Source organism: Corticium candelabrum, chromosome 16 (assembly GCF_963422355.1).
Source record: "Corticium candelabrum chromosome 16, ooCorCand1.1, whole genome shotgun sequence".
In the NCBI taxonomy this organism is placed as follows: Eukaryota; Metazoa; Porifera; class Homoscleromorpha; order Homosclerophorida; family Plakinidae; genus Corticium; species Corticium candelabrum.
The window spans coordinates 6,338,034-6,363,598 of record NC_085100.1 but is presented as its reverse complement, the minus strand read 5'-3'; the positions used below and the strand labels follow the sequence as shown (position 1 = coordinate 6,363,598).

The 25,565-nt window shown below is 41.6% G+C and overlaps 5 protein-coding genes across 11 annotated transcripts in view; 2 read left to right on the top strand and 3 right to left on the bottom strand.

The window, feature by feature from the left end:
• LOC134192569 (uncharacterized) overlaps positions 1-11,765 on the bottom strand; it is a 21,561-nt gene extending 9,796 nt beyond the window's left edge. For 5 of the 6 annotated variants that reach the window (XR_009971944.1, XM_062661312.1, XM_062661309.1 and 2 more), the window contains exons 1-5: positions 11,564-11,695; positions 11,437-11,494; positions 10,792-11,285; positions 10,518-10,712; positions 2,491-2,587 (exon numbers count right to left, since the gene is read on the bottom strand). Coding sequence is in view for 4 of the 6 variants with exons in the window: in XM_062661312.1 (XP_062517296.1) it covers positions 2,491-2,587; positions 10,518-10,712; positions 10,792-11,285; positions 11,437-11,494; positions 11,564-11,695 (976 nt within the window). In the remaining 2 variants the exon portion in view is untranslated. Of the gene's footprint in view, positions 1-2,490; positions 2,588-10,517; positions 10,713-10,791; positions 11,286-11,436; positions 11,495-11,563; positions 11,696-11,727 lie in introns of those variants that run through there. The other variant, XR_009971945.1, reaches the window with a different exon arrangement.
• Positions 11,676-14,914, top strand: LOC134192573 (uncharacterized). Its single transcript, XM_062661318.1, has 8 exons — positions 11,676-11,812; positions 11,983-12,072; positions 12,140-12,256; positions 12,337-12,427; positions 14,193-14,342; positions 14,410-14,550; positions 14,612-14,697; positions 14,767-14,914. The coding sequence occupies exons 1-8, from the start codon at positions 11,771-11,773 to the stop codon at positions 14,908-14,910; spliced, it is 861 nt and encodes a 286-aa protein (XP_062517302.1). The 5' UTR covers positions 11,676-11,770; the 3' UTR covers positions 14,911-14,914.
• LOC134192571 (myotubularin-like) lies at positions 14,891-25,565 on the bottom strand. Of its 2 annotated transcripts, XM_062661314.1 has the most exons (3): positions 25,300-25,565; positions 24,985-25,214; positions 14,891-15,891 (listed from the first exon to the last, which is right to left on the bottom strand). In XM_062661314.1, the coding sequence occupies exons 2-3, from the start codon at positions 24,985-24,987 to the stop codon at positions 15,046-15,048; spliced, it is 849 nt and encodes a 282-aa protein (XP_062517298.1). In that variant the 5' UTR covers positions 24,988-25,214; positions 25,300-25,565; the 3' UTR covers positions 14,891-15,045. The 2 variants fall into 2 exon arrangements, with proteins under 2 accessions (XP_062517298.1, XP_062517297.1); XM_062661313.1 differs by lacking the exons at positions 24,985-25,214; positions 25,300-25,565 and adding an exon at positions 17,019-17,495.
• LOC134192572 (uncharacterized) lies at positions 17,638-20,008 on the top strand. Its single transcript, XM_062661317.1, has one exon. The coding sequence runs from the start codon at positions 18,258-18,260 to the stop codon at positions 19,119-19,121; it is 864 nt and encodes a 287-aa protein (XP_062517301.1). The 5' UTR covers positions 17,638-18,257; the 3' UTR covers positions 19,122-20,008.
• LOC134192574 (uncharacterized) lies at positions 20,467-22,360 on the bottom strand. The gene has a single exon (XM_062661319.1). The coding sequence runs from the start codon at positions 22,065-22,067 to the stop codon at positions 21,597-21,599; it is 471 nt and encodes a 156-aa protein (XP_062517303.1). The 5' UTR covers positions 22,068-22,360; the 3' UTR covers positions 20,467-21,596.

Sequence of the window (25,565 nt, the reverse complement as noted above, 5' to 3'; positions counted from 1 at the left end):
ATTGATACCAGTATTCTGGCACCAAAGCAAGACGACCTAAAAAACATGCCATGCCTTAGAGATTTCCTCACTATCCACTGTCGCATATGTCATTATTCATTTCATTCCAGATAAAGAAATGTGGTACTGATAAATGTGCGTTTGGTTTGTGCCAGCAAACCTGCCTTCCTGTTGACGTTAAAAACGAGCTCTCCTGGTTGCCAGATCCTGTCGTAGATGATGATTCACCTAACCACTACAAGGCATACGATACTGTGAAGGGAACAGAGATAACGGATGACAATCGCTCTTCCACGCTGAATAAAACGGTTGCTTCCAGACAAGATGAGCAAGGCTGCCATAATTCGATGTTTACTGCACAATGTGTTCACATGACCGTAGAATGTACCCAATGTTCTAAGTCTTGGTGTCTATACTCTCACGTGAGTTTGCCCTCAGCTGAACTGACTCTCCTACGCGAAGCACTTCAGGGTGTTGACTACTACCGTGGAAGTCCACTATTTTCTAGTGATCATGAGATGCACGGGAAGGTATTTGTAAAGCTGTTTCTACGTTGTGCTGATCCAGTGGAGCTCTCCTACTATTCTTCCAAGCTGAATTTCCATGGAGTATGCAGTTACTGTGCTACTGTGGATGCATGCAGACCACAGGAGTCCTTGGAAAAGTACTTTACAGTACTTCCAATAGGTGGAAACTGCAAAACTGACAAACCTGTAATTTGCAGGATGCCTACAGTAGGTTTAAAACGCACTCGAGTTGAAAAATATTGATATTTAATACAGTTTAAACAAGTCCTTCTGACAGCTGTCGTTTGATGGATGACTCAGAGACTTTAAGTTAATTTGGATGTACCAAAACTCAAAATCTGACATAGAATTAAACTTGCTGTGTTGAATTAGGTAAGCTAATACGTTGTGTTTGTTTCTGAAGGACTGCAAGTCGGTCCATATGCTTCTGAAAGACTGCTAGTCGTCACTGCTATATTATACCTGCTGTTTAAAATATACATGAAATATGTTTACATATGCAGGTTTTAATGACTGCATAGTCTAATATTAATTGTATGTTTTTCCTTTCTCATCTTTGTTCTGTGATATTACTTACGTCTGGAGAATTGTCTTTGCAAACACGAATACAAGAGGAACACTCTGACAGAATTTAATGTAGGCATTTGTAAATAAAAAATTGCAAAAAATAAAAAATTCCGACCAACCGACCGTGATTTTTTGCGTTATGTTACTCGAAACAAAGAACTTTTTCGGTGCGGCTCCATTAAGTTAGCTGCTAAATCATTGTCATCCAAACTTTCCAGAGAATTGCAACATGTGATGGATTTGGTAATGGAAAAGGGAGCATCTACATGGCTTACAGTTCTTCCCTTGGAAATTCATGACTTCTTTCTTAGCAAGTCCGAATTTTGGATGCCTTATGTCTCCAATACGGTTGACGTCCACAGTATCTGCCTGATTTGTATCCTGCGGTCAGAAATTTACAGTCAGTCATCTCTATCTTGTCCAACTGGCAGCTTCTCTACAATCAGACACATTGAATTCAATGAGAGACATATTTGCTAGTCTTTACAAGATGTTGCCATGATGATGAAATTGAACCTACCATTCAACCACTCAGTGGTGAGACATTGCCTATGAAAACCAATACACCGGATGACAATGCAAGACAACATTTCAGCTTGCGGCTTCTGGGATGTTAGTGTTTTCCTTAGCACGAGCATCGCCTCATGTTACAGAAAGCAGAAGCAAGAGAAAAACAAAATATGAAAGTAGAATACGTCTTGTGAAACAGGCATCATTCACACCTCTTGTTTTCTCTTGTACGGGTGGAGCAAGCAAGTTGACAACAACTTGCATGAAGAAGCCGGCTTCCCTTTGTCGGAGAACAACAATATGTCCTACAGCACTACCATCTGTGGATTTGATGTAGACAAGCATTTGCTCTTCTTACATCTTTCATCATGTACTTGCGTGGCTCGATGTCTCGCAAACGTCATTATATTATTACTGGACAATGCGCTCTCCATCTGTGCAGAGCCGCCTTTATCTTTAGATTACTATACAAACTGTCTAGAAGTATTGGTTACATTGATGCTCTGATTTATACTTTTGCTGTTATATGTATGTAATTGGTTTATTGTCAAATATACCATGTTATAAATATTCAACTCAAACGTCCTTAAAATGGCAAAGCAGAAAGGTGCATCAAATTAGCTGACAGCCCTTCCTCTTGAACAACATGAATTTTTGTTGGCCAGATCAGAGTTCAGTGATGATTGAGCTTTACGGTATGAATGGATGGCATCCTTTGAATTTGTTGATCAATGTGCCTGCGGAGCTGACTATTTTGATGATCATGCTCACGATCAAAGCCTAATTTAGAGCTTATGTTACTCTTCCGCAAAAAGTGACTTCAAAGATTATAAATCAATATGTATATAAATATATCATTCCATAACAAAGATCATGACAAAGTTACCTGGCATTTTGCTAAACTTGCTTTTAATGATGTTATTTTCAGCTTGCAGAGAGGCTATAGCATCTCTTGAAAGCTTAAGCTGGCTTTGAAGTTTTTCCTATGATGTTAAAGAACAACAACATATTTTATATATGCCTGTACAGACTACCAACAGCATGTACATTACCACAGTAGCTATATCTACACTATATTATTGTCACAGTGTAGCTACGTAGATATCCAAAAATCAAGTTCTCACTCAATACCTAAGATTTACAGATCACTTAATTTATGACCTTAGATACAACTCTAAACAAAAACAAGCTGCTTTATATAATGTACAATTAACCCCTAGCTATTATGTAATGTATTATGCATATCAAACCACTAAAAATGCAAAACAAGAAAGGCCAAGAAATTTTCTGTGTCATTTCAAAGTACCTTTAGAAATACATTAAATTTACATGTGAATCAAAATTCAAACAATTTGCACACAGCACTCGAGAAGGAATTCTTCTCCATTTCTGTGCCACATGTAAACATTCCCATCGCTGCTGAAACTAACTTTAACTTTATCAAAAAAATGACACACTTCCAATCCTTGAGTGTCCAGTGCTTGTGTGCTGCCACCCACTCACGACGACGATGCTGGTGTTCTGGTGCCAACAGCGACTTCTTGCGAGGTCGATGCGTGTACAAGCCTTTTTCTCTGCGACGGCAAACAATGAATCTTAGATAGAGACTTGCCTATTGCAGTGGCAAAGCGTCTGCTCAGCTGCATCGACGTAGCTTTTCAGTCAGCAATGGTAATTTCTCCAACAAATGATCCTCTCAAGCAGTTGTCGGTTTTTATGTCTGACCATTCCTGTAATCATTACTGCCCGCAAACAACCTCTTTGGACACTTCTGAGCTGTTCCTTGTGATTTTCCGACAGATATTGCAATAGTGAGTTGGGAAAAGCCATGCTGGTGTAGGGCTTAAATTGTGCTGTGAGTTTTTGGACTAAGTTGCAGACCATGCAGCATAAGACAAGAAGAGAACACAGAACAAAATCGTTGCAACTTAACAAGAAAAAACCTGAATGAATACGCAGCATGCAAAGTTTGTGCCTAAAACGTATGGTGCCCACCATGAAACAGCTGATTTTTTTCAGCTGGATTCAAATCTTCAACAGTCTTGTAACAAACCAGAAGTCAATGTTTCCTTTGTCTAGAAAAATACCGATAAAGAACATCTGAAATTTGCATAAGAATTGGACTATGGGCAAACAAGACAGTTATTACTAAAGCCCTGAGCCAACTGTTTGCATTTGCATGACTTCTGTGACGTCAAGGCAAGGAACTTTTGTTGTTTTGCAAAGAAATAAGTTGCTGGTCTCTTTAATTAAAGGGGAACTCAAACAGAAATACAACCTGATCTCAAAATGTACGCTCTATCGTGAAACTTTGTGCAGCGCTACTCTCAGGTGCACAGTCGCTTTGGTAGCAGAAAAACGTGGGTTTGGTAAGTAGCATGCGCCAGGCTCATACATCATTGGTGCTAAGCTCCACCTATACCAATTGCATTGCCTGTGTAGCTCAGTATCATGCCAGTAAACTAAACGGGAATGGTAACTACAGAGGGATCTTGTGTTTTAAGGCTTTAGAAGAGCTCTCTGCAATGAAAGTAAGATGCTAGACGCCATTTTCTCCCAGCAGACTTTACCATCTCCTCTCACAGAAGATGAGGCTAGTGCAATAAACTCAATGGCAATTAGTGTTAGACTTCGTTCTATTAATCTATGAAGAGAAATATTCAGAGAGTTCAAATATGAGATTCTCTTGGAGATCTGGTTAAGAGAACACGCCCCTTTCAAACAGCAGCTAGGCAAAGTGTTACAGGTGCAGAATGGCTTTGACTGAGCCTTAGACTTTATCTGAGCACAATGATGTAGATGATGTAGCTAGTACTGTAGTACGTAAGTTGTTTACACCCTACACAGTGTGTAAAGTCATGACCATGGCAACATACCACCCCTTCGTCATTCCCAGATACTCAATACTCTATCGCAGCTCATGAGGCATCTAGAAGTCATGCTGATTGCCAAAGCTGAGCACACCGGACTGCTACCTAAATTTGACGTGGACGTAGAGCTACAGAACAACGAGGGGCGTGTCTGCCAACGCAGGTTTCTCAAAGAGAATGTCTACACTTCCTTGACATACTTGACCCTTGTACGTGTTTCTCCTTGTAGATCAATAGAGCGAAGGCTAACGCTAATTACCGTTGAGTTTTACTGCGCTATCCTCATCTTCTGTGAGAGGAGAGGGTTAAGTCTGTTGGGAGAAAACAGCCTCTAGCATCCTACTTTTGTTACAAAGAGCTCTTCTAAGGCCTTAAAATACAAGATCCCTCTATAGTTGCCATTCCTGTTTAGTTTTCGTGTAGATTGCTGGCAAAGATAACTGAGCTACGCAGACAATTCATTCGGTAGGGCCGAGCTTAGTGGCAATGAGGTATGAGCTTGGAGCATGCTCCATACCTAACCCACATTTTCTCCACACCAAAGCGACTGTTTGCCTGAAAGAAGTGCAGCACGAAGTTTCACGATGCCTACATTTTGAGATCAGGCTGTATTTCCGTTGGAGTTCCCCTTTAAGGCTGTCAAAGAAGCAAGACATTGGCAGCAACCCATTGACGTCAGTTGTAGACCTCATGAAGTGATTTCTCTGATAATACAAGAAATCAACCTCATATTAGACCACCCTGATATAACTTAACTACTTGCCAAAGTACCTCAAATCTTTACTCTAAAATCACAAGAAACGCTACAAAGGCTAGCTGTGTCGAAAACTGCATGACCAACTGGCATATTTTGGCATATTCTTTAACCATTGTTATCATGTTATTTAACTAGTTGTACGGTATCCGTAGGCGCCTTGCATTGGTAACACATCTTGCAAGGGAGTTTCCTGATCCTCTACTGAAATGCCGCGCCCGAGCTAGACAATACGTATTTGTTGAAACCCTGTCATGGAATTATGAAAACTTCCTAGTAATTTAGACTAGTCGTATGGTATCAGTAGGCGCCTCGTGTTGGTGAGTTTACACGTTGCAACCAAGTTTTCTGACCGTCTACGTAGCCCACTGAAACACGTCGCCATAGCTAGACAGTACCGTACACGTATTTCTTCAAACCCTGTCATAGAAAGTACCGTAAACATGCAAACTTCCTAGTAAAGTATGGGACGTGTGAATATTTGAAGGTGTTCCTCGGTTGTCAAGTACACACAATCCCTAGCGACAATACAAACAATGGGGTGACGGAACTTCATGAGGCTTTTTTGTCGCCAGTTGGTCACTTGCACAAATTGTTCACAGTGATCTGTAGTCAGACATGTAAACAATTTTGTGAAGTATGCCTTATCATGAAACATGGTCGTGGGGACGAAAAATTTGAGGTTCATGTGTACACACACACACACACACACACACACACACACACACACACACACACACACACACACACACACACACACACACACACACACACACACACACACACACACACAATGTATTTTTTGACACACCACAATTTGGTACAGTTCCCACAAGGGCAACGACTACACATACATCCATATACACACAATACACAAGTAGTACAAATATAACCAACGTAACACTAAACTAAAAATTTAAAAGAATTCATGGAATTACCTCAAGTCTCTATAGGAAAAAACAAACAAAATTTTAGTCTCTATTCTGCTAAACAAATATCCAGAACTACGTCTGCAAAGCAACCATGACAGTCCTTGTACAAGGTAATTTATGGAGTGACTTGCTCGTTTCATGAATAATTGAATCATTGAATGAATAATATATATATATATATATATATATATATATATATATATATATATTCCCAAAATTCTTGGAATCAAGATACTCTCCCTATACATTTAGGAGGATTAGGGTTGAGAGAGGCATGCAGGACGTGTTCGGGGGCTTTCTAGGAAGTTGCAATGCTACCCGTCAATTGTCCAATCAACTCATCGTCCCCCCCTTCGTAATATGATTCTTTGCAGAATTTAGCATCACCGATTCTTGTTGTTCCAGGAGAATGCTCTGCAAAAGATCATTTCAGAAAATTGCTACTTGAATACTCAGTGAACTCAAGCAAAGACAGCCAACATCACTTGCAAGTTTTGTTAGACAATAATCTGTGGTCCAGACTAAAAGAAAAAGCCAATTTATGTGATTGAGCACGCATGAATCCAATTTTGGCTCAATATGCTGGTGCATGGTTGTGGGCATTGCCTAACCCTAATCTCAGCCTTGCCATGCGCAGCAGAGAGTTTGTTGTTGCAGTGCGGATCCATCTCGGCCTTCCCATCCTTTTTCTCCTCCACCACAGTCTAGTCTTTGTACTTGTGGTACGGGTGCTGGATGAGTACGGAGACCACCTACTTGGTTGTAGTCAGAAGACCAACCTGATCCTAAAACACCATGATGCCCTCTGTGACGTGATCTTTAACACGTTATTGGTGGATGATTGCCGCTGTCGAAGTGAGCAGAATTGTTCACGTGATTCGAGAAAAAGACCAGGCAACATATTTCATCCTAACTTTCAACATGGTTTACCAGCGTATTTCGATGTAACTGTGAGGAACTCGCTGCAGCCGTCATATTTAGTGCAAGCAGCATGTTATGCAGGAGCAGCAGCACAAGCTGGGGAAGATGAAAGTCTTACGGCATCAAACGATGGTATCCGCAACAGGAAAGCATACTTGAACCACTTGTTGTTGAGTCTCTTGGTCTGTGGACGGCCGAACAGTTTACGCACATTGAAAAATACAGCACGCAAGGCATCAATTCACAATGGACAAACTCTTAGTCAAACAATTACTAGTTTGCATGAACAACTTGCAGTAGCTTTGTGGTGGTTTAATTCTAGACTAATTCTAGAGAGACTGGCGTTGTCCTGTAAGGACACGCTGTGAAAGAATAAATATTGAATAAATACATAAATAAACTTCTGCAATTAGCTAAGACTACAATCAAACTCTGTTATGCAAGCACAAAGTAGTAAATAAATGACAAATTATGGCATGCAAGAGTTGAATAATTATGGCATGCAAGAGTTGAATAATTGGGGCACGTTTCCACTAGCGCCTAAACCTGTTTAGCAAGTGGTTTAAGCTGCACTAAACCAGAAGCGTGTTCGTATACTCTATTCCAACCATTCCGGAATGAAAATACAAGGGAATAATCGTTCGAAACTATTCTAGAATGGTCGATTAACTATTCCAATGAAACCACTCCGTCGACCGGTTTACTCAGTTTAGTTTGTGGTTTGGTTTACTAGAGATGTGAGAATGAAAGAAACACCCTGTTTGGTTTTGACCAAACTGCAAACCGTACATGCGCAATGCTACACTGTCAAATGGCACGACTCTTTGAATGGTAAGAAAGTCAGCCTAACTTGTATTCTATCACTGATTATCCACCTGGCTATTATTTCCACCTCCTAACTCAAGGTCATGGAGAAAGTTGACGCAATGTACGCCAGTTAGAAGTCTATTGTTTCCTTCCCGCTGCTTTCTTCACTACTTTCGCTGTCACTTAATGCCTCTAGCAAGTTTAGAATCACAGCAACGACGCTAGCAGTAGCGTAGAAAAAAGTAGTTCGTTCAGTGTCCAACTTGCACAAATATACCTTATCCCAGATGCTCCGGGAGATAACCCGCTACAATCCGGAATACAACTTTGTTGTGTTCAAATTAGAATGGGTTGGAATGACTTCAACCTCATATTCCAAAATAGTGGCAATAGAATAAACGAATGCACCCCAGTTATATTCTAAACCTAAACCAATTTCTTAAACCCATTTTGTAATAGGGTTATCAAAGTGGTTTAGGTTTAACTATCACGTGACAGTAGTGAGCTTGTTTAAATGGCTTCCGACAATGCCGTTTTGATGGTATTGCCTATTTTGCTGGGATAGGATTGCCTTAATTAAAAAGATGTGAGGGTTGTTACACTAAAGAAAAGAAATCAGCAGCTACAAAGAGAGAAGACGGTGTCCTTGGTCATCATCATGCAAATTCCTAGTAGTAGATGCTGAATCAGTGACAACCAATAGTTGCTCTGACTCAACAACAGAGCAGCCCAATACTTCAAAATACGACGTTCCTAGACAGTTTGTTTTGCATATCCCGGATGTGAAAGTTCGTAGTGGAAACAGCCGCTTTCTTGAACTGGTTTAGTTTTTAAACACGTTTAAGCTAAACTAGTTTAAGGTGCAGCTAGTGGAAACACAGTGGTTTCCTAATTTAGATAATTGGTTGCCTGACTAGACAATCAAGAGAGAAGTACTGTAGCAACCCTACAAAACTATTTAAACTAAAAAACCTCCAACAACTCTACATTTTGTCAGTTAATTAAGTAAGCAACGTGTATCAATAGAACATCTAAAATTTCATTCGAATTTAGTCTCAAATTGCATGCTATGCTGACATAAATAGATGATATTTGGTGGCGGAGCTTCTAGAGCATGCATAATCTCGAGGGTAACACACACCTTTCGCCGATCTCGTTGTACACAAAGTCCATGTTTCCGGGTCTGCTTCTGAACCGTAGATCATCTTGCCGTTGACTAGGCTTTGTAAGTAAGTTCACTACTTACCATTTCGTGCATCTTGTGAGAGAGACTTTGCCTGCGTAAAGACGCGTAGGAAGCCGTTATTTGAGTACGGCTTCTCGAAGGTAAGAAACTGCTGTTCAAGCTGAAGTCATCTGATTCACACCCTGGACAGATACACGTGGAGTGGAAAAACAGACTACTCATTGCCTAGCAATGAAAGTTTTATCAGGTGAAGATTTTCCGGTAGGGGAACCCATTCGGGGTAACCGAACGTGACACACTGTGTGGCTGAATCGGACTATTTGTTTCCCCCATCTAGTGTTCTTGAACTGTGGAACTGTGAAACTGTGTATCTTGTCAAACTAAAGTCAGTAAAATTCATCTAGCCTATTCAACCCTTCATGGAAGACGGTGAGCTCATGAGCTTCCATCACTTGATGTACCTTGGCCTGATTCTTTGTTTGCTATACAGAGTAATAGTCTTGGCTGCTGGTTCAATCCAACTCCGCACTGTATCAAGCACATTTCTCGACACAAAACCTGTGTAAAACTTGATTTTATAATGTAACAGCGTGTTGAGCGATTCCTTGCAACTCAGACTTTGCAGATGCAAGGTCTTACTCGATAACTCTAATCTTGTTTCCAGTTCCACTAGCTATTTCACTGCTTGCTGTTCAATTATACATGTCGTGATCAACTGCACCTGTGGATGAGGTAGAACAGCCTCTGCTTTCTGATTTAGACATTACAGCTATGGAATAGCTAGTGCATGTGTGTTGTGTTACTTTAGACATAACTGTTGCTGGGACTTGTAGGCTGGCAGTGCTAACAAACAGACTGTAGTGTACGTGTACTGTACTCTGATCCACGTCAGTACCTATTGAGTGCAAGTTATCACAGTAACATCTTTGACTTGGCCAATCACATATAAACAGAAGCAAGCTAGACTGCCCTGAAACAACGCAGAATGTCCTACATGTCTGGTTACCCCAAATGGGTTCCCAGGTGGCATGATTTCACTCGCTAAAACTAATCCATCGCTAGGCAATGAGTAATCTCTGCTTCCACTCCACATATATCTGTTCAGAGTGTGAATCAGCCGACTTCAGCTTGAACAGCAGTCTCTTACCCTCGAGAAGCCGTACTCAAGAAATGGCTTCCTACGCGTCTCTATGCAGGCAAAGTCTCTCACAGGATGCACAAAATGGTAAGTTGTGAGCTTACTTACAAGCCTAGCCAACGGCAAGATGATCCATGGTCCAGAAGCAGACCCGGAAACGTGGACTTCGCGTACAGGAAGATTGGCAAAAGGTGAGTGTTACCTTCGAGATTGCACATTCTGTAGAAGCTCCTCCCCCCAAATATCGTCTATTAGGATTAGGATTCTTGATTGGTCAGCATCTTACATGATCAATTCATATATACCTTCTCTTGATCCCATAATGTTGATTCACTTCCGTTTCTGTGGTACAAAGGAACACTTTGATATCCTTGGACAGGAGACATTTCTTCCCTAAGACCCATAGCTGCCAAGCCAGCTTCTACACTAACAGGTCTTGATAAGGGAACAGCTGATGACTTTCCACAAAATCCAGTCATTCCATAATGCCCACCAGACAACTGTTAAAATACGGAACAAGAATCAGATGTTACACTAGGCACTTGCAACCTTTACAAATTAAGAGAGAGAAGTCATCACCTTTCCTGTTGGACTGACAGACGATCTTAGTTCTGCAGATCTTCTACGGAAAATAGGATAATGTGTTTCACAAGGTTGAAGTCCCTCTGCTGGCATTGAAGGAGTTGATGCACTTCTGGGCATCATGTCAGTTAGATTTTCATCCTCATTTTCTTCATTTCCATCAACAAAGCTGCTGCTTGACGGCTGTTTTCCGTCAAGCATGCCCAAATGTGATGCTTCTTGTTTTTGATCTCGTTGCCTATGATTACCTTTTTTGCTTGAAGGATGTTTCTTTATATCAAGATCTATAGAGCTTGAGGCAGCCTCAGCAAATTCTCTAACCTTGTGTTCGTTTGTCCTGCTGTCGTCCATCTCGTCGGTACTGTCTAGATAAGACGACTTTCCCAAGATTTGCCTCAGTTGATCGCTAGTGTTGTCACAAAATTGAAATTCGTCTTGAAAGCCACGCCTACAGTCAGTGTCAGTGTATTCCTTCGTTCTAAGTCGAAATTCTGGAAACAAAAACAGAAAAGACTGTTTCACTAGTAAACTCAGCTGTTGAGATGCAGCTGTCAACGCTGATGACTGTTAGTTGCTAACAACAAACCACCAAAATGACGACGCTTAGATGTTAACTAAAGATCGCAATTGCAGTCAACTCACCAGCGCCTGCAGCTAGATTCACTGGAAGTGATACTTGACTGACGTTGTCGTCCTGTAGCTATAGGGGTCAGCAGTGAATACACGTAATTGGCTAAAACAAATCGCGCTATCTACAAAAACACGTTACCGCCTCACTATCCTCAAGAAGCGCGTCCGCGTGATCGTCTCCGTGAGATATACTAGAAGTAGGCGTTGCGGCGTGCAGATCAGCTAGATACGAAACGACTTCTGTAACACCTTCAGCTTCGTCTGTCATCATTCACTTCTCAATATGTTTAGATATCAACTTACTTGTTAGCAGCACAGGCATTGTTTGTTTCGTTTGATACCCAGAATGAATTCCTGTTGCCGCGGACTTCTTATCTTATTCTCTGTGGTAAGCCTCATTGTTCATTGTTCATCACACTAAGTAACGTTCAACGCAAGATTCTGCCGTACATACTGTACGTGTCGTTCCTTGCTTTTAAAATTGCGCGTCGTTGTTCGCACATTCTGTCCATGCATGTTGGAGGACTATCACTGAATGGATTGTTGTGATGCTTATAGATCATTCTTTTGATGTGTTTTGTGCTCAACCTGATAACGTATGATTGCAGTGTCATTAAGTACGCACAGTCCAGCATTCCTAATCATTGTGTAGGCAAATTCAATGAGCATTACTATACACATGGTTGAACTCAATGTGGAAATCTGGTTGTTCTAGCAATCTCTGGATAGCAGCAATGTCGCATACATTGACACTTGGGGTCGAGCTTTGAATGGCAGCATCTTAGTGCTTTGTGCGTTTGCAGTGATTGGTGTAGGAAGGTACAAGAAAGTGGTCAGTATGTACAGGGAATGCATGGAGTTAACGTTGGTGTTGCATCAGGTGATCCACACATGTAATTGTATTGTCTATAGGCTATGGCTGTTCTTGGAGTGGGAGGAATTCAGTTGATTATTGCTTCTGGATTTTGCTTCAAAGCCTACTACCTGTCTATCAACTATCCAGGTAATGTTACTGATATGTGATGAAGCGTGTGAGTAGGTAGATAAACGCGTATTGAAGCCTATACTTACATTGCTTGCTGGTATGTTGATGACTATAGTCAGTGTGTGAGAGTGAAACAGAAGTGTGATAATGTGTGAAGGAAGTGTACTGGAATTGCAGGGCAATATAAGTTTACTATAATGGTAGAGAGACGAATCTACATCAGTGTGACAACCATAGTTGAACACATTATCTAAAACACATGAATTTTCAAGATACTATTGACTTCTGTGGGAGGGCATTTTGTACTAAATAATACAAATTATTTAGATTAATGCATTATTCTAGATTAAGTCATAGTAAACTGAGAGCTTTATCAACAAACAGCATAACCTAGCATGACTCCATCTCTATAGACAACATGCATGGACATAGAAACCACCCGAGCCTTGATGGACAGGACACACTTCTGATCGAAACTCAAGAGATTCTTCTCCAAGCTATTGACCCGTTTAGACTACTAAGCAATAACATTACCAGTTCCATGTGTTACCACCTCTAATCATGTTCTGACTGTTCATTGGTCATCTCCTTGATACAATTAATAAACTGAACCATATCTAACTGGGCACCCACCAGAGCTTCAAAATGACATGGGTACCATAGCACAATGCTGCAACTTTCCTAATGCCAGTTATCGCAATTTTTCTAGGGTTGAAGTTGACTTTACATGTGATTGTCTTATTCTGTGTGCAGATGCCAAAGTTCTGTTTCCTGCAAGGTGTGATGTTATTGTGCTATTAGCTATGAATGTAGCAATTACACAAATGAAGTAACAGTAGTAATGATATAGTAATTATTGATAGCCCACTTGTCTCTGTCCACATGTCTGTATGTAAATGAACCCGACCAACACCAATCTCAGATCATCATGGTTGAGATGGACCGTCCGAGACAAATGGTCAAGTCGGATTTTGCATAGATTGCTTCCACGACCTGAAATGGGGAAGGAGATGCACAGGAGACGGTTTATTCAAATAACCAAGTATGCTGATGTGACATGCACTTGCTAGTCACTAATTCCCAAGTCTGGTACTGTATAGTGCAAGTTTGTTTGGTAGTAAAAGCTAGTATGATTCATCTAGAGAACTGTTCTGTTATTCCATTGAATGCAATACATTGTGCTGTTTGCAAACAAACAAACCGCCCATAGGGCGGGTCCTGCCAGTAGTTATTTAACCTAGTTAGACTCGACCCATTCTCAGGTCCAGTCGAAAAACTAGTGGAGGAGTTTAAATAGCTTTGAGATATGGGTCTATTCTTTAATTGCACCATAACGGCAAATCAAAAATATGTCTACTAGTTTTGTTGTGCAGGTATGTAAGTTATCAATGGGGATTTAATATGATGTACCTAATCATTAAATTTTACCAAGTGAGCTATTGAACACCCCAGACTGTGGCAGATCATAGTTTCTGGTACAGCTAAGACACGAAGCTACCTTACAAATTTAGTGGTAGAGTGAAAGCTACGATGGCTTGGCTTAGATCTCAACGTTGCAAAGCATAACCGTTTCTTGTAAATTTTAGTGTAGCTTTACTCATGCGTGCATTGTTGTTTACTTGCACCAGTTGCCAAGATGCAATGTCATTCAGCTTCAACATCTAGGTAAAGTCCTGAGTTTACTTGCCATGTATGCATGTCTACAAGATTGCAGTGCATAGATCTAATCATACCTCAGGTTGTGTCTCCTAATGGACTTCCTCACAAGTTGTCTATTTTACAGGGGGTGCTTGTTGCTACAGTTTGAGTATTGACACTTGTGTTGTATCAGACGTTGCACGTCAGTGTCCCAAAGATTGGTTTAGTCAGAGTGCTAGTTCATTTGTCTCAGGAAAAGAATGCAGTGTACCAACATGTTGGGATCATGCTCCAAGTAAGAAATGGCATGATGACACACCTGAAATCTGGAAATTGACTACACCCTTATCTGCAAAATTTAGATGCAACTCATTTTCAAGATTGCACCAATATCACCGATTGTAAAAGAGATGAGACTTGCTCACAATCACCACCTCTTGTGGGCAAATGTATATGTAAGCCAGGATATGGTCGATCTACCAAGCATGCTTGCCTTCTCTTGGGTGAGAGTATGGTTATCTGAATTATCTCCAAGAAGTTGATATCACTAAATTGTTGTTTTAGGAAAACATTCGCAGATAAACATAAACAAACTCAGTGGGGCAAGTGTTTTCCAATCTCTTCTTACTGTGTTATCAGCTGTCATATCTGTAAGAAATGCTGCAACTTAGTTTTGCTTAGTTATAATGTCATGTATTTATAATGTCATGTATTTGCAGGTCGTTTTATTGGTTGCTCTGCATCGTAACATTCAATACAACAAATCCAGTTCAGGCTTCACTTATACACATACTGAACATGGAATTGCCATGACAGATGTGGCAACAAGCAAACAGGAGCAATCTCCCATATTAATTAACTAATAAACTCAACCTGACAAACAACTCTTAAAATACACATCCCTTGCCATTACACATATTACAAGATACTATGTGTGACCAACCATGGGAAGTAACAAAATGTTAACACCTACTCATGTTTACGTATAAAGGTTAGAGCTATACGTACACAGCATTGCTGTCTATGCTCTTCTTGGATGCGGAATGGGATGCTTCCATTGTCGGCACAACACCGCCATCTTTTAGTGCTAAACTGCTGGTGCGTTCAACCATGCTGAAAACTTCTTCAGCAAAATTGCCCATAGAAAAACTGCGAATGCTCATATCATCAAGAAATGAATTGTAAGATCCTCTAGCAACATTGGTCTTTGAACGAGACTCGGGTCTGAGGGTAGGCATAGTCATGGCACGGGATCTGACAGATGATGGCTGATCATGGTATGGTTCGTGTAGAGGAGCAGGAGACTCGGACTTTGCATTATGAACTATCTGGGCCAAAGCAATGTCTCCACAAGGTCTTCGCAGCAGCCAATCAATTTCCTCCACCACCAGCTGCTGTATAGAAACAGCTGACAATTGTTCACCATTCTCACTGTGCGCAATAGGGATCCACCTCAAATAGCAACTTGACCAGAAACGAAGAGCTGCTATAGATACATTCGGTTGCAGGTAGTCATGGTCACTAATCTCTGGCTTTATGCCCAACATTGAAGAAAACTGACTCTCCTTGCCCACTACTCCATAAAGTGGATTTTTACTGTTTTCTGACATACTGACATCTTCCCACGCAGATTTCATTCTGCCACTTGTGGACATTAGACTTGACAATGAGATCACATCCAAATGTTCCTTTTCACAATCAAATAGGAAAGACCCATATAGACATGAGTAGGACGTAGACCAGAGATGCTGAAGCAAGAACTCCGAGAATTCAAATGCTGTTGGATATTGACAGGTCAGCTGGTAAACACAATCGAGAAACAGCAAGAAAATGGGACAATGCCTCTAAAAGTAATAAATGCAAAATCACACCAAAGCATCACACAACTGTGGGTGATAACGATTGTGTGGTGTGTGTGTGAGTGTGTGTGTGTGTGTGTGTGTGTGTGTGTGTGTGTGTGTGTGTGTGTGTGTGTGTGTGTGTGTGTGTGTGCCTACGTGTATGCATACATCTGTCAGACTGTTATATGTCTCACTACAATGACTCTGAGTGAACCCCACATTAACACATACAATAAGGAAACTGTAAAACTAAGGGTGTACTCAATTGGAGCTTTCTGGAAAAAGAAGAAAAGACGAAAAACAACGGAAAGCCAATGCAAATAGAACAGCACAACATTGAAACAAGAAAAAGTGACATCTATTGCGCATGTGCATAACAAAAATGCAAGCGGCTGATGCTTCAGTTGCAATAGCCCTACCATTTGATGACGATACGTATGTTGACATACTGGAGTATGCCATGAAGATGAATGAGTGAAAGTGTTGCAGAATCACCCCTAAAATAGCCTTTCTTCCAGACTTTGTTTTGGGATTCGGCCACTTGTACTTCATTCACCACCTGCTAGAAGTTCTATTTGTTTCTCTAGACTGCAGTTTGCACACTGACTTTGCATTCCACACATTGGCAGTTATCTTCTGGGACTTAAACCATGTGATGCTATTTTCCAACTTCCATCCTTTCCAGGCTAGAGGGTGGGAAGGATGGAAAGTCATTCCAAGCTTTCCAGAAAGAGAAAGTACCCAAATTGAAGTTTTAACACCATACAACACCCTAACCCGCCTTTCTAACCTTTCCTTTTTTTGGAAAAGTCTCAATCAGACACGGCCTAATACGAAACACTCTCAATCATCTGCTTACAATACAGCCTAAGTTAATTCCAATGCCGCAACATTTTACAGACTCAATTTCACATGCTCCACTACTGTCTATTCCTTGTAAGTGTGAACTCGGAAGTGAGTAATGAAGTAGAGATCACACCAGGTGTGCTCATTAGAGCACTAGGAGCTGCTCCAGTTGGACCACTTTACACCAATTATCTTAAAGGAGAACTCCCACGATTTTGTATGTAAGGTTCCGATGAAAGGTATCAGTGTGAGTGATCCATCTATCAATGATTTATAGCGCTCACCTTTCTCTGATTGCCAGTAGAAGACTGTAAAGTAGGGGGCATAACTGTGTAGTGCGCCGCCATTTTAAATGATGACGTCATGAGTTCATTGCTTCACGTGCAGTATAGGGGGAGTTACCTCAGTACATGTGCAAATGGTACACTGTATAGCCTTCGGTTGCTGTAACAAAGACATCGACATCAAGCGAGGGGTGAGTTTCTTTACTCTACTGCTCAAGAAGCCAGATCTCTTGAAGCAATGGCTTGTCAAGTTGCGTTTGAAAGACCCACCCGTATCCAAGCACAGCCGTGTTTGTTCTGAGCACTTTACTCCAGAATGTTTCGAACGTGACCTAAAAGCTGAGCTACTCGGAACAAAGACCGTGAGACGTCTCAAGCCAGACACATTGCCTACAATCTTTCTTTCACGGAGCAAAACCACCACGTACCACCGGCAGGAAGAGAGCGCAAAGAACTGTAAGGCCACGCCTCGCCTTACTAAACATGTAATGCACCAACACGGAACGTATTGTAGCATTAAGCCTATATGTCCACAAGATGTAGACAGAAAGTATATATATATATATATATATATATATATATATATATATATATATATATATATATATATATACCTACACAAAGAATCTAGATTTGAACACAACACTGTTATTGTAAAAAGCCAGGGCCACAACATTACACACTACAGTAGTAACGTTAAATTTTAATTGAACATGCAAACATTCCTGTATACTGTTACACCTTGTTCTTACGTAGCATGCAAACCAAGTACTATTCTATTTTGGTGGAGCATAATCCACTCCAACACTTTAAATTTAGTAAATAGACTAAAGCAGTAAATGACCATGTGCTAGGCGATTGAAGAGATTCTCTTGGGTGCATCTAGCAAAAAGTCCAAGGAAGATAATGAAGAAGCACCTCAAGAAAATATTCTTTGTGCTGATGTTCCTAAGTCTACTCGGGAGGTAGGAACGCAGTATGACCTGGATGACATACTGGGAAACTTCGATGACCATTCTTACTCCATACACACGTCATCACCAGTCAGGGCAGTAACAGCAGATATAACGGAAGTCAAATTTGATGTCAGTCGAAGTCAGTTTGCAATCACGGATGATAGCCAAGAAGTTCTTCCAGCTAGTCAAAAAAGTGAAGCATCAGAAGTAGAGACTGCCCTAGACAGGGACTTTGATCCATCGTTCAGTGTTCATACCAGTGATTCTAATCAAAGCCTGTCTGATGTCATTGATTCTGAGCCTGACAACTCAACTCTTTCAACTGAAAGGACCAATTCTACTGATGTTTCAAAAAATTATTGTTTTTAATGACTGCCTTCAAGAACTGTTTCAGTTTTGTCCAGTCGGTGGCTCACCTGTCGTTAGCCACACTCAATTCTGCACAGGTACACTCTTAACAGTGAACATCATCTGTTCCAAAGGACATGAAAGGCAATGGAGATCACAACCATCCATTACAGGAATGCCTGCTGGCAACCTGATGGTCTCTGCAGCAATTTTGTTTTCTGGAGAAACTTACAGTAAAATTTCTCACTTTGCAGAAATTCTAAAACTACAGTTTTTGTCAGAATCAACATACTACAGAATACAGGATGAGTATGTTTTGCCAGTTACAAATGATGCCTGGAAGAAACATCAACAAGAAATTTTGAAGTTTGTAAGTGGACCACTTTCAATTATTGCAGATGGAAGATGCGATAGTCCAGGGTATTCAGCTAAATATGGAACATACACCATTATAGACCAAAACACAGACAAGATACTTGACTTTCAGTTGGTTCAGGTGGGTGAAGTTGCCAACTCTATTGCTACGGAAAAGACAGGACTTGAAAGGTCACTTCAATATTTGTTGAATGAAGGTCTTTCCATACATCAATTAGCTACAGACAGACATCCACAAATCACTAGCTTTATGCAGAAACACTATCCATCAGTTGAACATCAGTACAACATATGGCATGTCTCTAAAGGGGTTTCTAAGAAGCTCGCCAAACAGGGAAAGCAAAAAGCTTGTCAGAGCCTCCTTCCATGGATACCATCAAATTTGCAATCATTTGTGGTGGTGTGCTTCATCTTGCCATGGTAACAGAGAAATCCTGAAAGAGAAATGGATGTCTATTCTTCATCACATTTCTGATGTACACACTTGGGCTAGTGCAAACCACTTTCTAGAATGTGCCCACCAGCAACTTTCTGAGGAAGAGAGACAAGGCAAGGAGTGGTTAAAAAAAGGTTCTCCTCCTCATGAAACATTGAAGTCAGTTGTCCTTGACAAAAATTATTAAAAGATATTGGCAAACTTAATCAATTTTGTCATAATGGAATACTTGAAGTGTACCACTCCCTTAGGTACAGTACTGTTCCAAAAGGCTGCACTTTGGCTACAAAGGAATGATTGCTCGAACCCAACTGGCAGCTCTGGATCACAACAATAATGTCGACAGAAGCCAAGCAACAACAGCCCATGAACAAAAGAGGTACAAAGTTGTCTTTCCTAAAGCCAAAAAGCAATGGATTGCAAAACCCATAATGGAGACAAAGTCCTATGGATACCTTAATGATATGCTAGCTGCAGTTCTTGAAAGAAGGAGCACTACCCACAAGTCACTGAAGACTACGAAAGCTTATCCACCACAAGCCTCTATACCCCCTAATATTGCAACATGCCCTAGACCACCAAAGGAAACGGTTATAGAAAACTACAAAAGCAGATTCTGATACTAGCTAGCTAAAAACTTTACACTGGCCACTGTGGCCCATCACAACTTTCTTGAAATCCAATATATTCCCCCGTTTCTTCAGGAAAGTGCCCTCTGATAGAAGTCACAACACATGATGGTATCACTCTTCTCACTCCCCTGCCCATATTCCTGTGTACCCAGTATGTAAACTGGCGGTAAGATGTCAACCTCAGCAACCTGGAATGTCAAGTATTTACATTACACAAACGACTTCGATCAGTACGCTCTACCACAGTACTAACCTGCACGTTAGTAGCTCCATGATAGAATCCTGTCTCATGTCAACCATTGCCACCACCGCTGTGCGCAGCACCCCTCCATTTAGGGGCACAGAAGCAAAATCTTCGTGCTGAGTGATGCAACGTAAACCATGCAACATCCAGTCTAGTTCATCCATTTCTTGGCAACAAAGGCATTCTTTACTGGTAGGCATGATACCACACGTTCCACAGCTACGTCACTCCGTGTTGCCCACTCTCTCTCCATCTTCAGTTGATCCTCTTCCGTCATCGCCGTCTAGATTTTCCGTACTATCTGCATCTTCCGTACTCGAAGAATCATCAACTACTCTATGCTCAGGCTCAAAACGGTAAGGTTCAATGTCAGTCATGTCCAAGTCTACATCTGGCAGCTCCCACGTATATTAGCGTTAGACGAGTACACATCATGAACTCATGACATCATAATTTAAAATGGCGGCGCACTACACAGTTACGCCCTCTACTTTAAAGGCTTCTACTGGCAATCAGAGAAGGGTGAGCGCTGTAAATCATTGATAGATGGATCGCTCACACTACCTTTCATCTGAACCGTACATACAAAATTGTGTGAATTCTCTTTAAATGGTTCCAGTTGCTGATCAGTTGGTCTTACAAGATAATTGGATAATAACCATTGCTCCACCCATTTGTCTTTGATACGCAAAAGTATTATCCTTCCGTTTTGTTTATAGGAAAGGCTCAGATAATTTGATAAACAGAAATGCCAGACCTAGCGGTTTCTAACGATACAGAGATCATCACGCAAGTCCAAAAAACAGCGGAGATATTGATGATTTTCAAAGTTCACACTCATGGGGAACAGACAGTAGACTTGATTCAGCTACACAACAATGTTACATCAATGGTGGCAGGTTCTGGATTCTATGATGAAGAAACAGATACACACCAAGGCCAGCATATGCAACAAGGAAAGACTCAATTCTATTGCTTCACCTCATGCAGAGGCATGGCTTACGGCATTACCCAATGCTAACCCAGGCCTAGCCATATCCCCCACAGAATTTACAACTGCCCTGGGTGTGTAACTTGGTACTGCTAGTGATACGTTCCCATTCCATGGTAACTCCACAAAGGACTAAAAGTCATGATGCGCTATATGACATGCTGTATAGACTTTAATGGCAGACAACCAGGGCCAGGGTTTAAAATTCCCGGTCACCTCCTTGCCATTGGCGAGTGAACGTGGTTGCCTAGAGATTCAATGCAGCATTGAACATGGTCGTCCTACTCTGTTTGCTGTGTAAACCGCAGAACCTCCCATTTCTTTACTAATACCATATTACCCCGCATTTTGCTGCATGCCGGTATATGCCGAAGTTGACCAGGGTGCCGGTATACTCCGGGGTTTACCGGCATGCAGCAAAATGCGAGGTCAAACAACTGCTTCTCCAGGTGTGCATGGGTCATTCACAAAGAGACTAACTAGAAGATAAAGAACAAAACTACAAAATAAAACGTAAATTTCAGTCTTCAAGTTCTTCCTACATGTCCTCTGCTTCTTTATCTAATGGTACAACTTACAACACTAAATAGTAATGTTCAGTTATCAACTTCTTCCATATCCTCTGCTTCTTCATCCCGTTCTTCATTTTCTTCTGTGTCTGTAAGACCACTAGCTTCTTCATCTTTGTCATTAACTGCCTCATCTTGCAATATCAGTTGCAGTCTTTGGTGAAATCTAACAGATGCTTCTCCAGTGATTCCACAGCTCAAGAATGACTGGTGGATTAAGTCATTAGACAAGGCTTTCCAGCATTCAGACACCCAATGCACCACCATTTCGTAGGATGCTGATTTTCGTTTGCCAGAACGAGTGTACTCCACTTCTCCATCACTGAGCCACTGGATCCACTTCTCTCTCATTGTTGTCTTAAATGGCTTGTTCCAGTGGACATCTGCGGGCTGCAATACTGGAGTCATTCCTCCTGGTATTATTGCTACTTCAGTGTTGTAGTGTTGTTTGAAAGATGAAATGACAGTTTTCTTAAGGTGACTCGTTGCGCTGTCCATGACAATCAGGGATGGTGGGCGCCAAAATCCTCCTGGTCTTTTTTCCACACACTCTGTTTCCAGACATTCATAAGTTCTGAAGTCATGTATCCCTTTTCATTGACTTGTATAATCACGTTGTTTGGATACTTCCCCTTGGGAACATGCTTCAGGCCCTTGAAAATTACCATTGGAGCAAGCTTTGAGCCATCAGCCATAGCTGACAACACAACTGTGTACCTCAGTTTCTCCTTCCCTGTGGTCTTTGCTGGTACAGATTTGACCCCTCGAAAGTCATATGATCGTGAACTTGGCATATCACCATAGAAGTGTCTCATGCATGTTGCCAACATACTTCATTTCAAACTCTCTTATCAAAACCTTCTCGTGTACATATTGAAGAAAGTTCTCAGCGAGATCTTTGGCATTGCCGGGTATTTTCTGTCCCTGGCTTGTAACGTTTCTACAACAAAGGCTGTGACGGGATAGAAACCTGTTCAGCCAACCGTTAGAAGCTTAAATTCAACCGTTGCATCTTCTGGAAAGAATTCACCATACACCTGTTTGGCATATCTTTTGATACTGCTTTCACTAATCGTGACACCCTTCTGTCTAAGATCTTTCGTCCAACTAACCACTCTTTCTTCCAAACATGGAAACTTCCTCGTTCTTTTCGCAAATCATCCGTACTTGGCATGTGTCTCCTCTTCCGGACTGCTATTTGCCGCTCCCGTTTGGTCTCTTGCAGTGATTGTCAGTCCCTTACCTAATCCTGGACACATTGCCTTGAGACTCTGCATTCTTTGGCTGTCTTTGACTTGTTTCCGCCTAGTTCGTTGTACTTTGAAAGTACGCAAAGTTTCGTGGCAATGCTATAAGATTTTCTTCCACGAGCTAGACTACTGTCGTCTTCAATGCTTGTTTGATGCTCTTCCATGACAGTCGCGTCTTTCTCCTGCCTCTCAAGAGAGCCATCATCCGGCTCTGCCATCATGTAACACGTGCGCGATGTTAACATCTATCGCATCGCCTTCACCAGCAGTACCCCTCGCCACCCACATCCAACCCTATACCGGCAAACCCCACCCTATACCGGCAAACCCCACCCTATACCGGCAAACCCCACCCTATACCGGCAAACCCCACCCTATACCGGCAAACCCCACCCTATACCGGCATGCCGGTTTAGTTACCAGAACTACCTCACGTAAATTTTGGTAAAACTCGCATATACTGGCCTGCAGCAAAATGCAGGGTAATATGGTAACAACAGAGAAGATATCTATCTACCAGAGCAGCTAGAGTTCTGATGTTTGCACATACGTGTCAGGATTTTAGCGTAACACGGTGTCTCTAGGAAACAGACTGATCGCAAATGGGAATTTGCATGATGGCGCGTCGGTTTGTTGGACCAAGCGACTGACCTGTTTTACTGTAGGCTCTTAAGTTACAGCTCAGCGCTATTCTAACAGAACATCTGGAAGCAATTGGAAACCTTAGCCGAGACAGTGAATTGGGTAATACCATGGTATGCCAATTACTTGACGAGATATGATTACATGTAAAAGCCTGGTCTTTTCTCATAGACTTCAAACGGCTAAGTCGGCATGAACAGGGATTAGGAGGGTTTATATGTAGCTGCTTTGTTTCCCCAGATGTCTACTTTCAGTTTCAGTTAGAAATGTAATGTGCGCACACTGAACTAGGAAAAGTAGGCGTGGTTGTAAATAAAGTAGGCGTGGTTGTAAATAAAGTGGGCATGCCTTTCTGTTTAACTGCCCTGACGACCACCATATTGGGAGAATATTAAACCCTGCAGGGCACACGACGAGCGCAAAAAAAGTAACCCTGCTTCAGATGAGAGAAATGGGATTTATTTCACCTTACTGTATCTACCCAAATAGAAGACCTAACAACAAATCCCTGATCTTCTATAAGGACGCCAAAAGGCTTTTCACGATTTACCATTTGAAGCCCTTGCCAGGGGCTTATTCAGGAAACGTCTACCAGCAGGGGTGGCGGAACCCGGGGGGAATTTGCCCTTCCATATTTCAAGTGGAGGATCAAAGAGGGGCAAAGCCTCTCCAATAATGTACTGATTATCACCAGCAAAAAGGACCCTGTCTTGCACTCTATTTGCTGATGTTAACAACATGCTTCTTCCACGTTCTAACAGTCAACAACTGAACAGAAGTCAGCTATAATTACACAGCTAAGAATCTTACAATGGTATGATCTAACTGAGATGCAAACAGTGAGGTATGTCTTGCGCAATTGTCACGTGGTCGAAGTCTTCCTTTTTTCTCATGTCTGAATGCATGTCTGCAGAAAGTGAGCAGAAATCCTTATATTAATAATTTGTTTCAAGACAAACCTTGAGAACGGTGCACAAGCACCTAAATGGACGATACTGCAACTGTCAACTAGAAGCTGGAGGTACACTAGCTGCGCTTCAGAAACAAATTTGGAGCCTTTTTACAGCGTGGTGTAAACTTGTAGTTCGCTGAAGTTACTGTTCACAAGTGTTCTGTCTTAATTAATATCCGTGCTTGCTACGAGAATCATGTGGCTTGGGTGTTGATGTGATACATAACTGCCGGAGTAAGTACTACACTAGCTAAGTCTTGTTCTATGTGCATAATACTTTGCGGCAGTGTTACGTAATTAGGCTCCAATGCACGACTTCGCCCGGGTAATAGTTTAATCACACAAATTATTGACTTGCAGACACTGTTTGCTATTAATGTCAGACAGACAGGACAGACAGACAGACAGACAGAAGGACAGATCGCCTTTATAGGTAGAGGATTATAGCAGAAAGTATCTAAAAATACGTTTGATGGTTGGAGAGGCAGAGGGGGTGTAGCTAGGTCACGTACAGTTTGTATAGAGAACCGTTTACTGTCACTAATTAGCCGTGGTGTGTAAGTGCTTTTACCATTTAGTAGCAGCCAGACAGAATTCTCATTTATAGTTATATCCCGTTCAATTGCTGTTTCCAAAAATCCCGTTGATAGGATTAGCGATTGGTTGAACCCATTTCAACTTGGACGTTGCTGCCGTTGCGAGGAACAGGTGTACCGAACTTGGCATCTATTCGACACGTGTCCAGTTTCAAAAAATCCCGTTGGTTGGATTATTGATCCCATTGAAGCCATTTCAACAGTCCTGTTGCGAAGAACAGGTGTATTGAACCTGGCATCTATAATTTTGACGTGAATCCCGTAGCGTGCAAGCCACGTGCAATACTTACCCGGATAATCCGTTCCCCATATATAACGAATGCCGACTCTCGCCACTTCGACAGTCCTGTTGAACGTCGTCTCTTCGAAGACGTTGCTGGCGTTTCGGGGAACAGGTGCATTAAACACGGCAGCTCTTCGACGGTCGTAGACTGGCAAACAACTGTGGGCGTATTTTTTCAAGACCCGGATATCAGCAAAATATCTTCCACTTCCCAGCGTCCCCCGCAATAAACGACACACTCAATGCGTACCGTCCAACGTCAGGAATGGGCAG

Excerpts from the sequence above, each read along its gene's own strand:
- LOC134192574 (XM_062661319.1), bottom strand. The coding sequence starts at position 22,067 with ATGGACAGCGCAACGAGTCACCTTAAGAAAACTGTCATTTCATCTTTC.
- LOC134192572 (XM_062661317.1), top strand. The coding sequence starts at position 18,258 with ATGTCATTGATTCTGAGCCTGACAACTCAACTCTTTCAACTGAAAGGA.
- LOC134192573 (XM_062661318.1), top strand. The coding sequence starts at position 11,771 with ATGAATTCCTGTTGCCGCGGACTTCTTATCTTATTCTCTGTG. Across the intron at positions 11,813-11,982 it reads TTCTTATCTTATTCTCTGTG|ATCATTCTTTTGATGTGTTT; the intron begins GTAAGCCTCATT and ends TGATGCTTATAG. Across the intron at positions 14,698-14,766 it reads TGTTATCAGCTGTCATATCT|GTCGTTTTATTGGTTGCTCT; the intron begins GTAAGAAATGCT and ends ATGTATTTGCAG.
- LOC134192571 (XM_062661313.1), bottom strand. The coding sequence starts at position 17,099 with ATGACGTCATCATTTAAAATGGCGGCGCACTACACAGTTATGCCCCCT. Across the intron at positions 15,892-17,018 it reads CTACTGGCAATCAGAGAAAG|AGGCATTGTCCCATTTTCTT; the intron begins GTGAGCGCTATA and ends TATTACTTTTAG.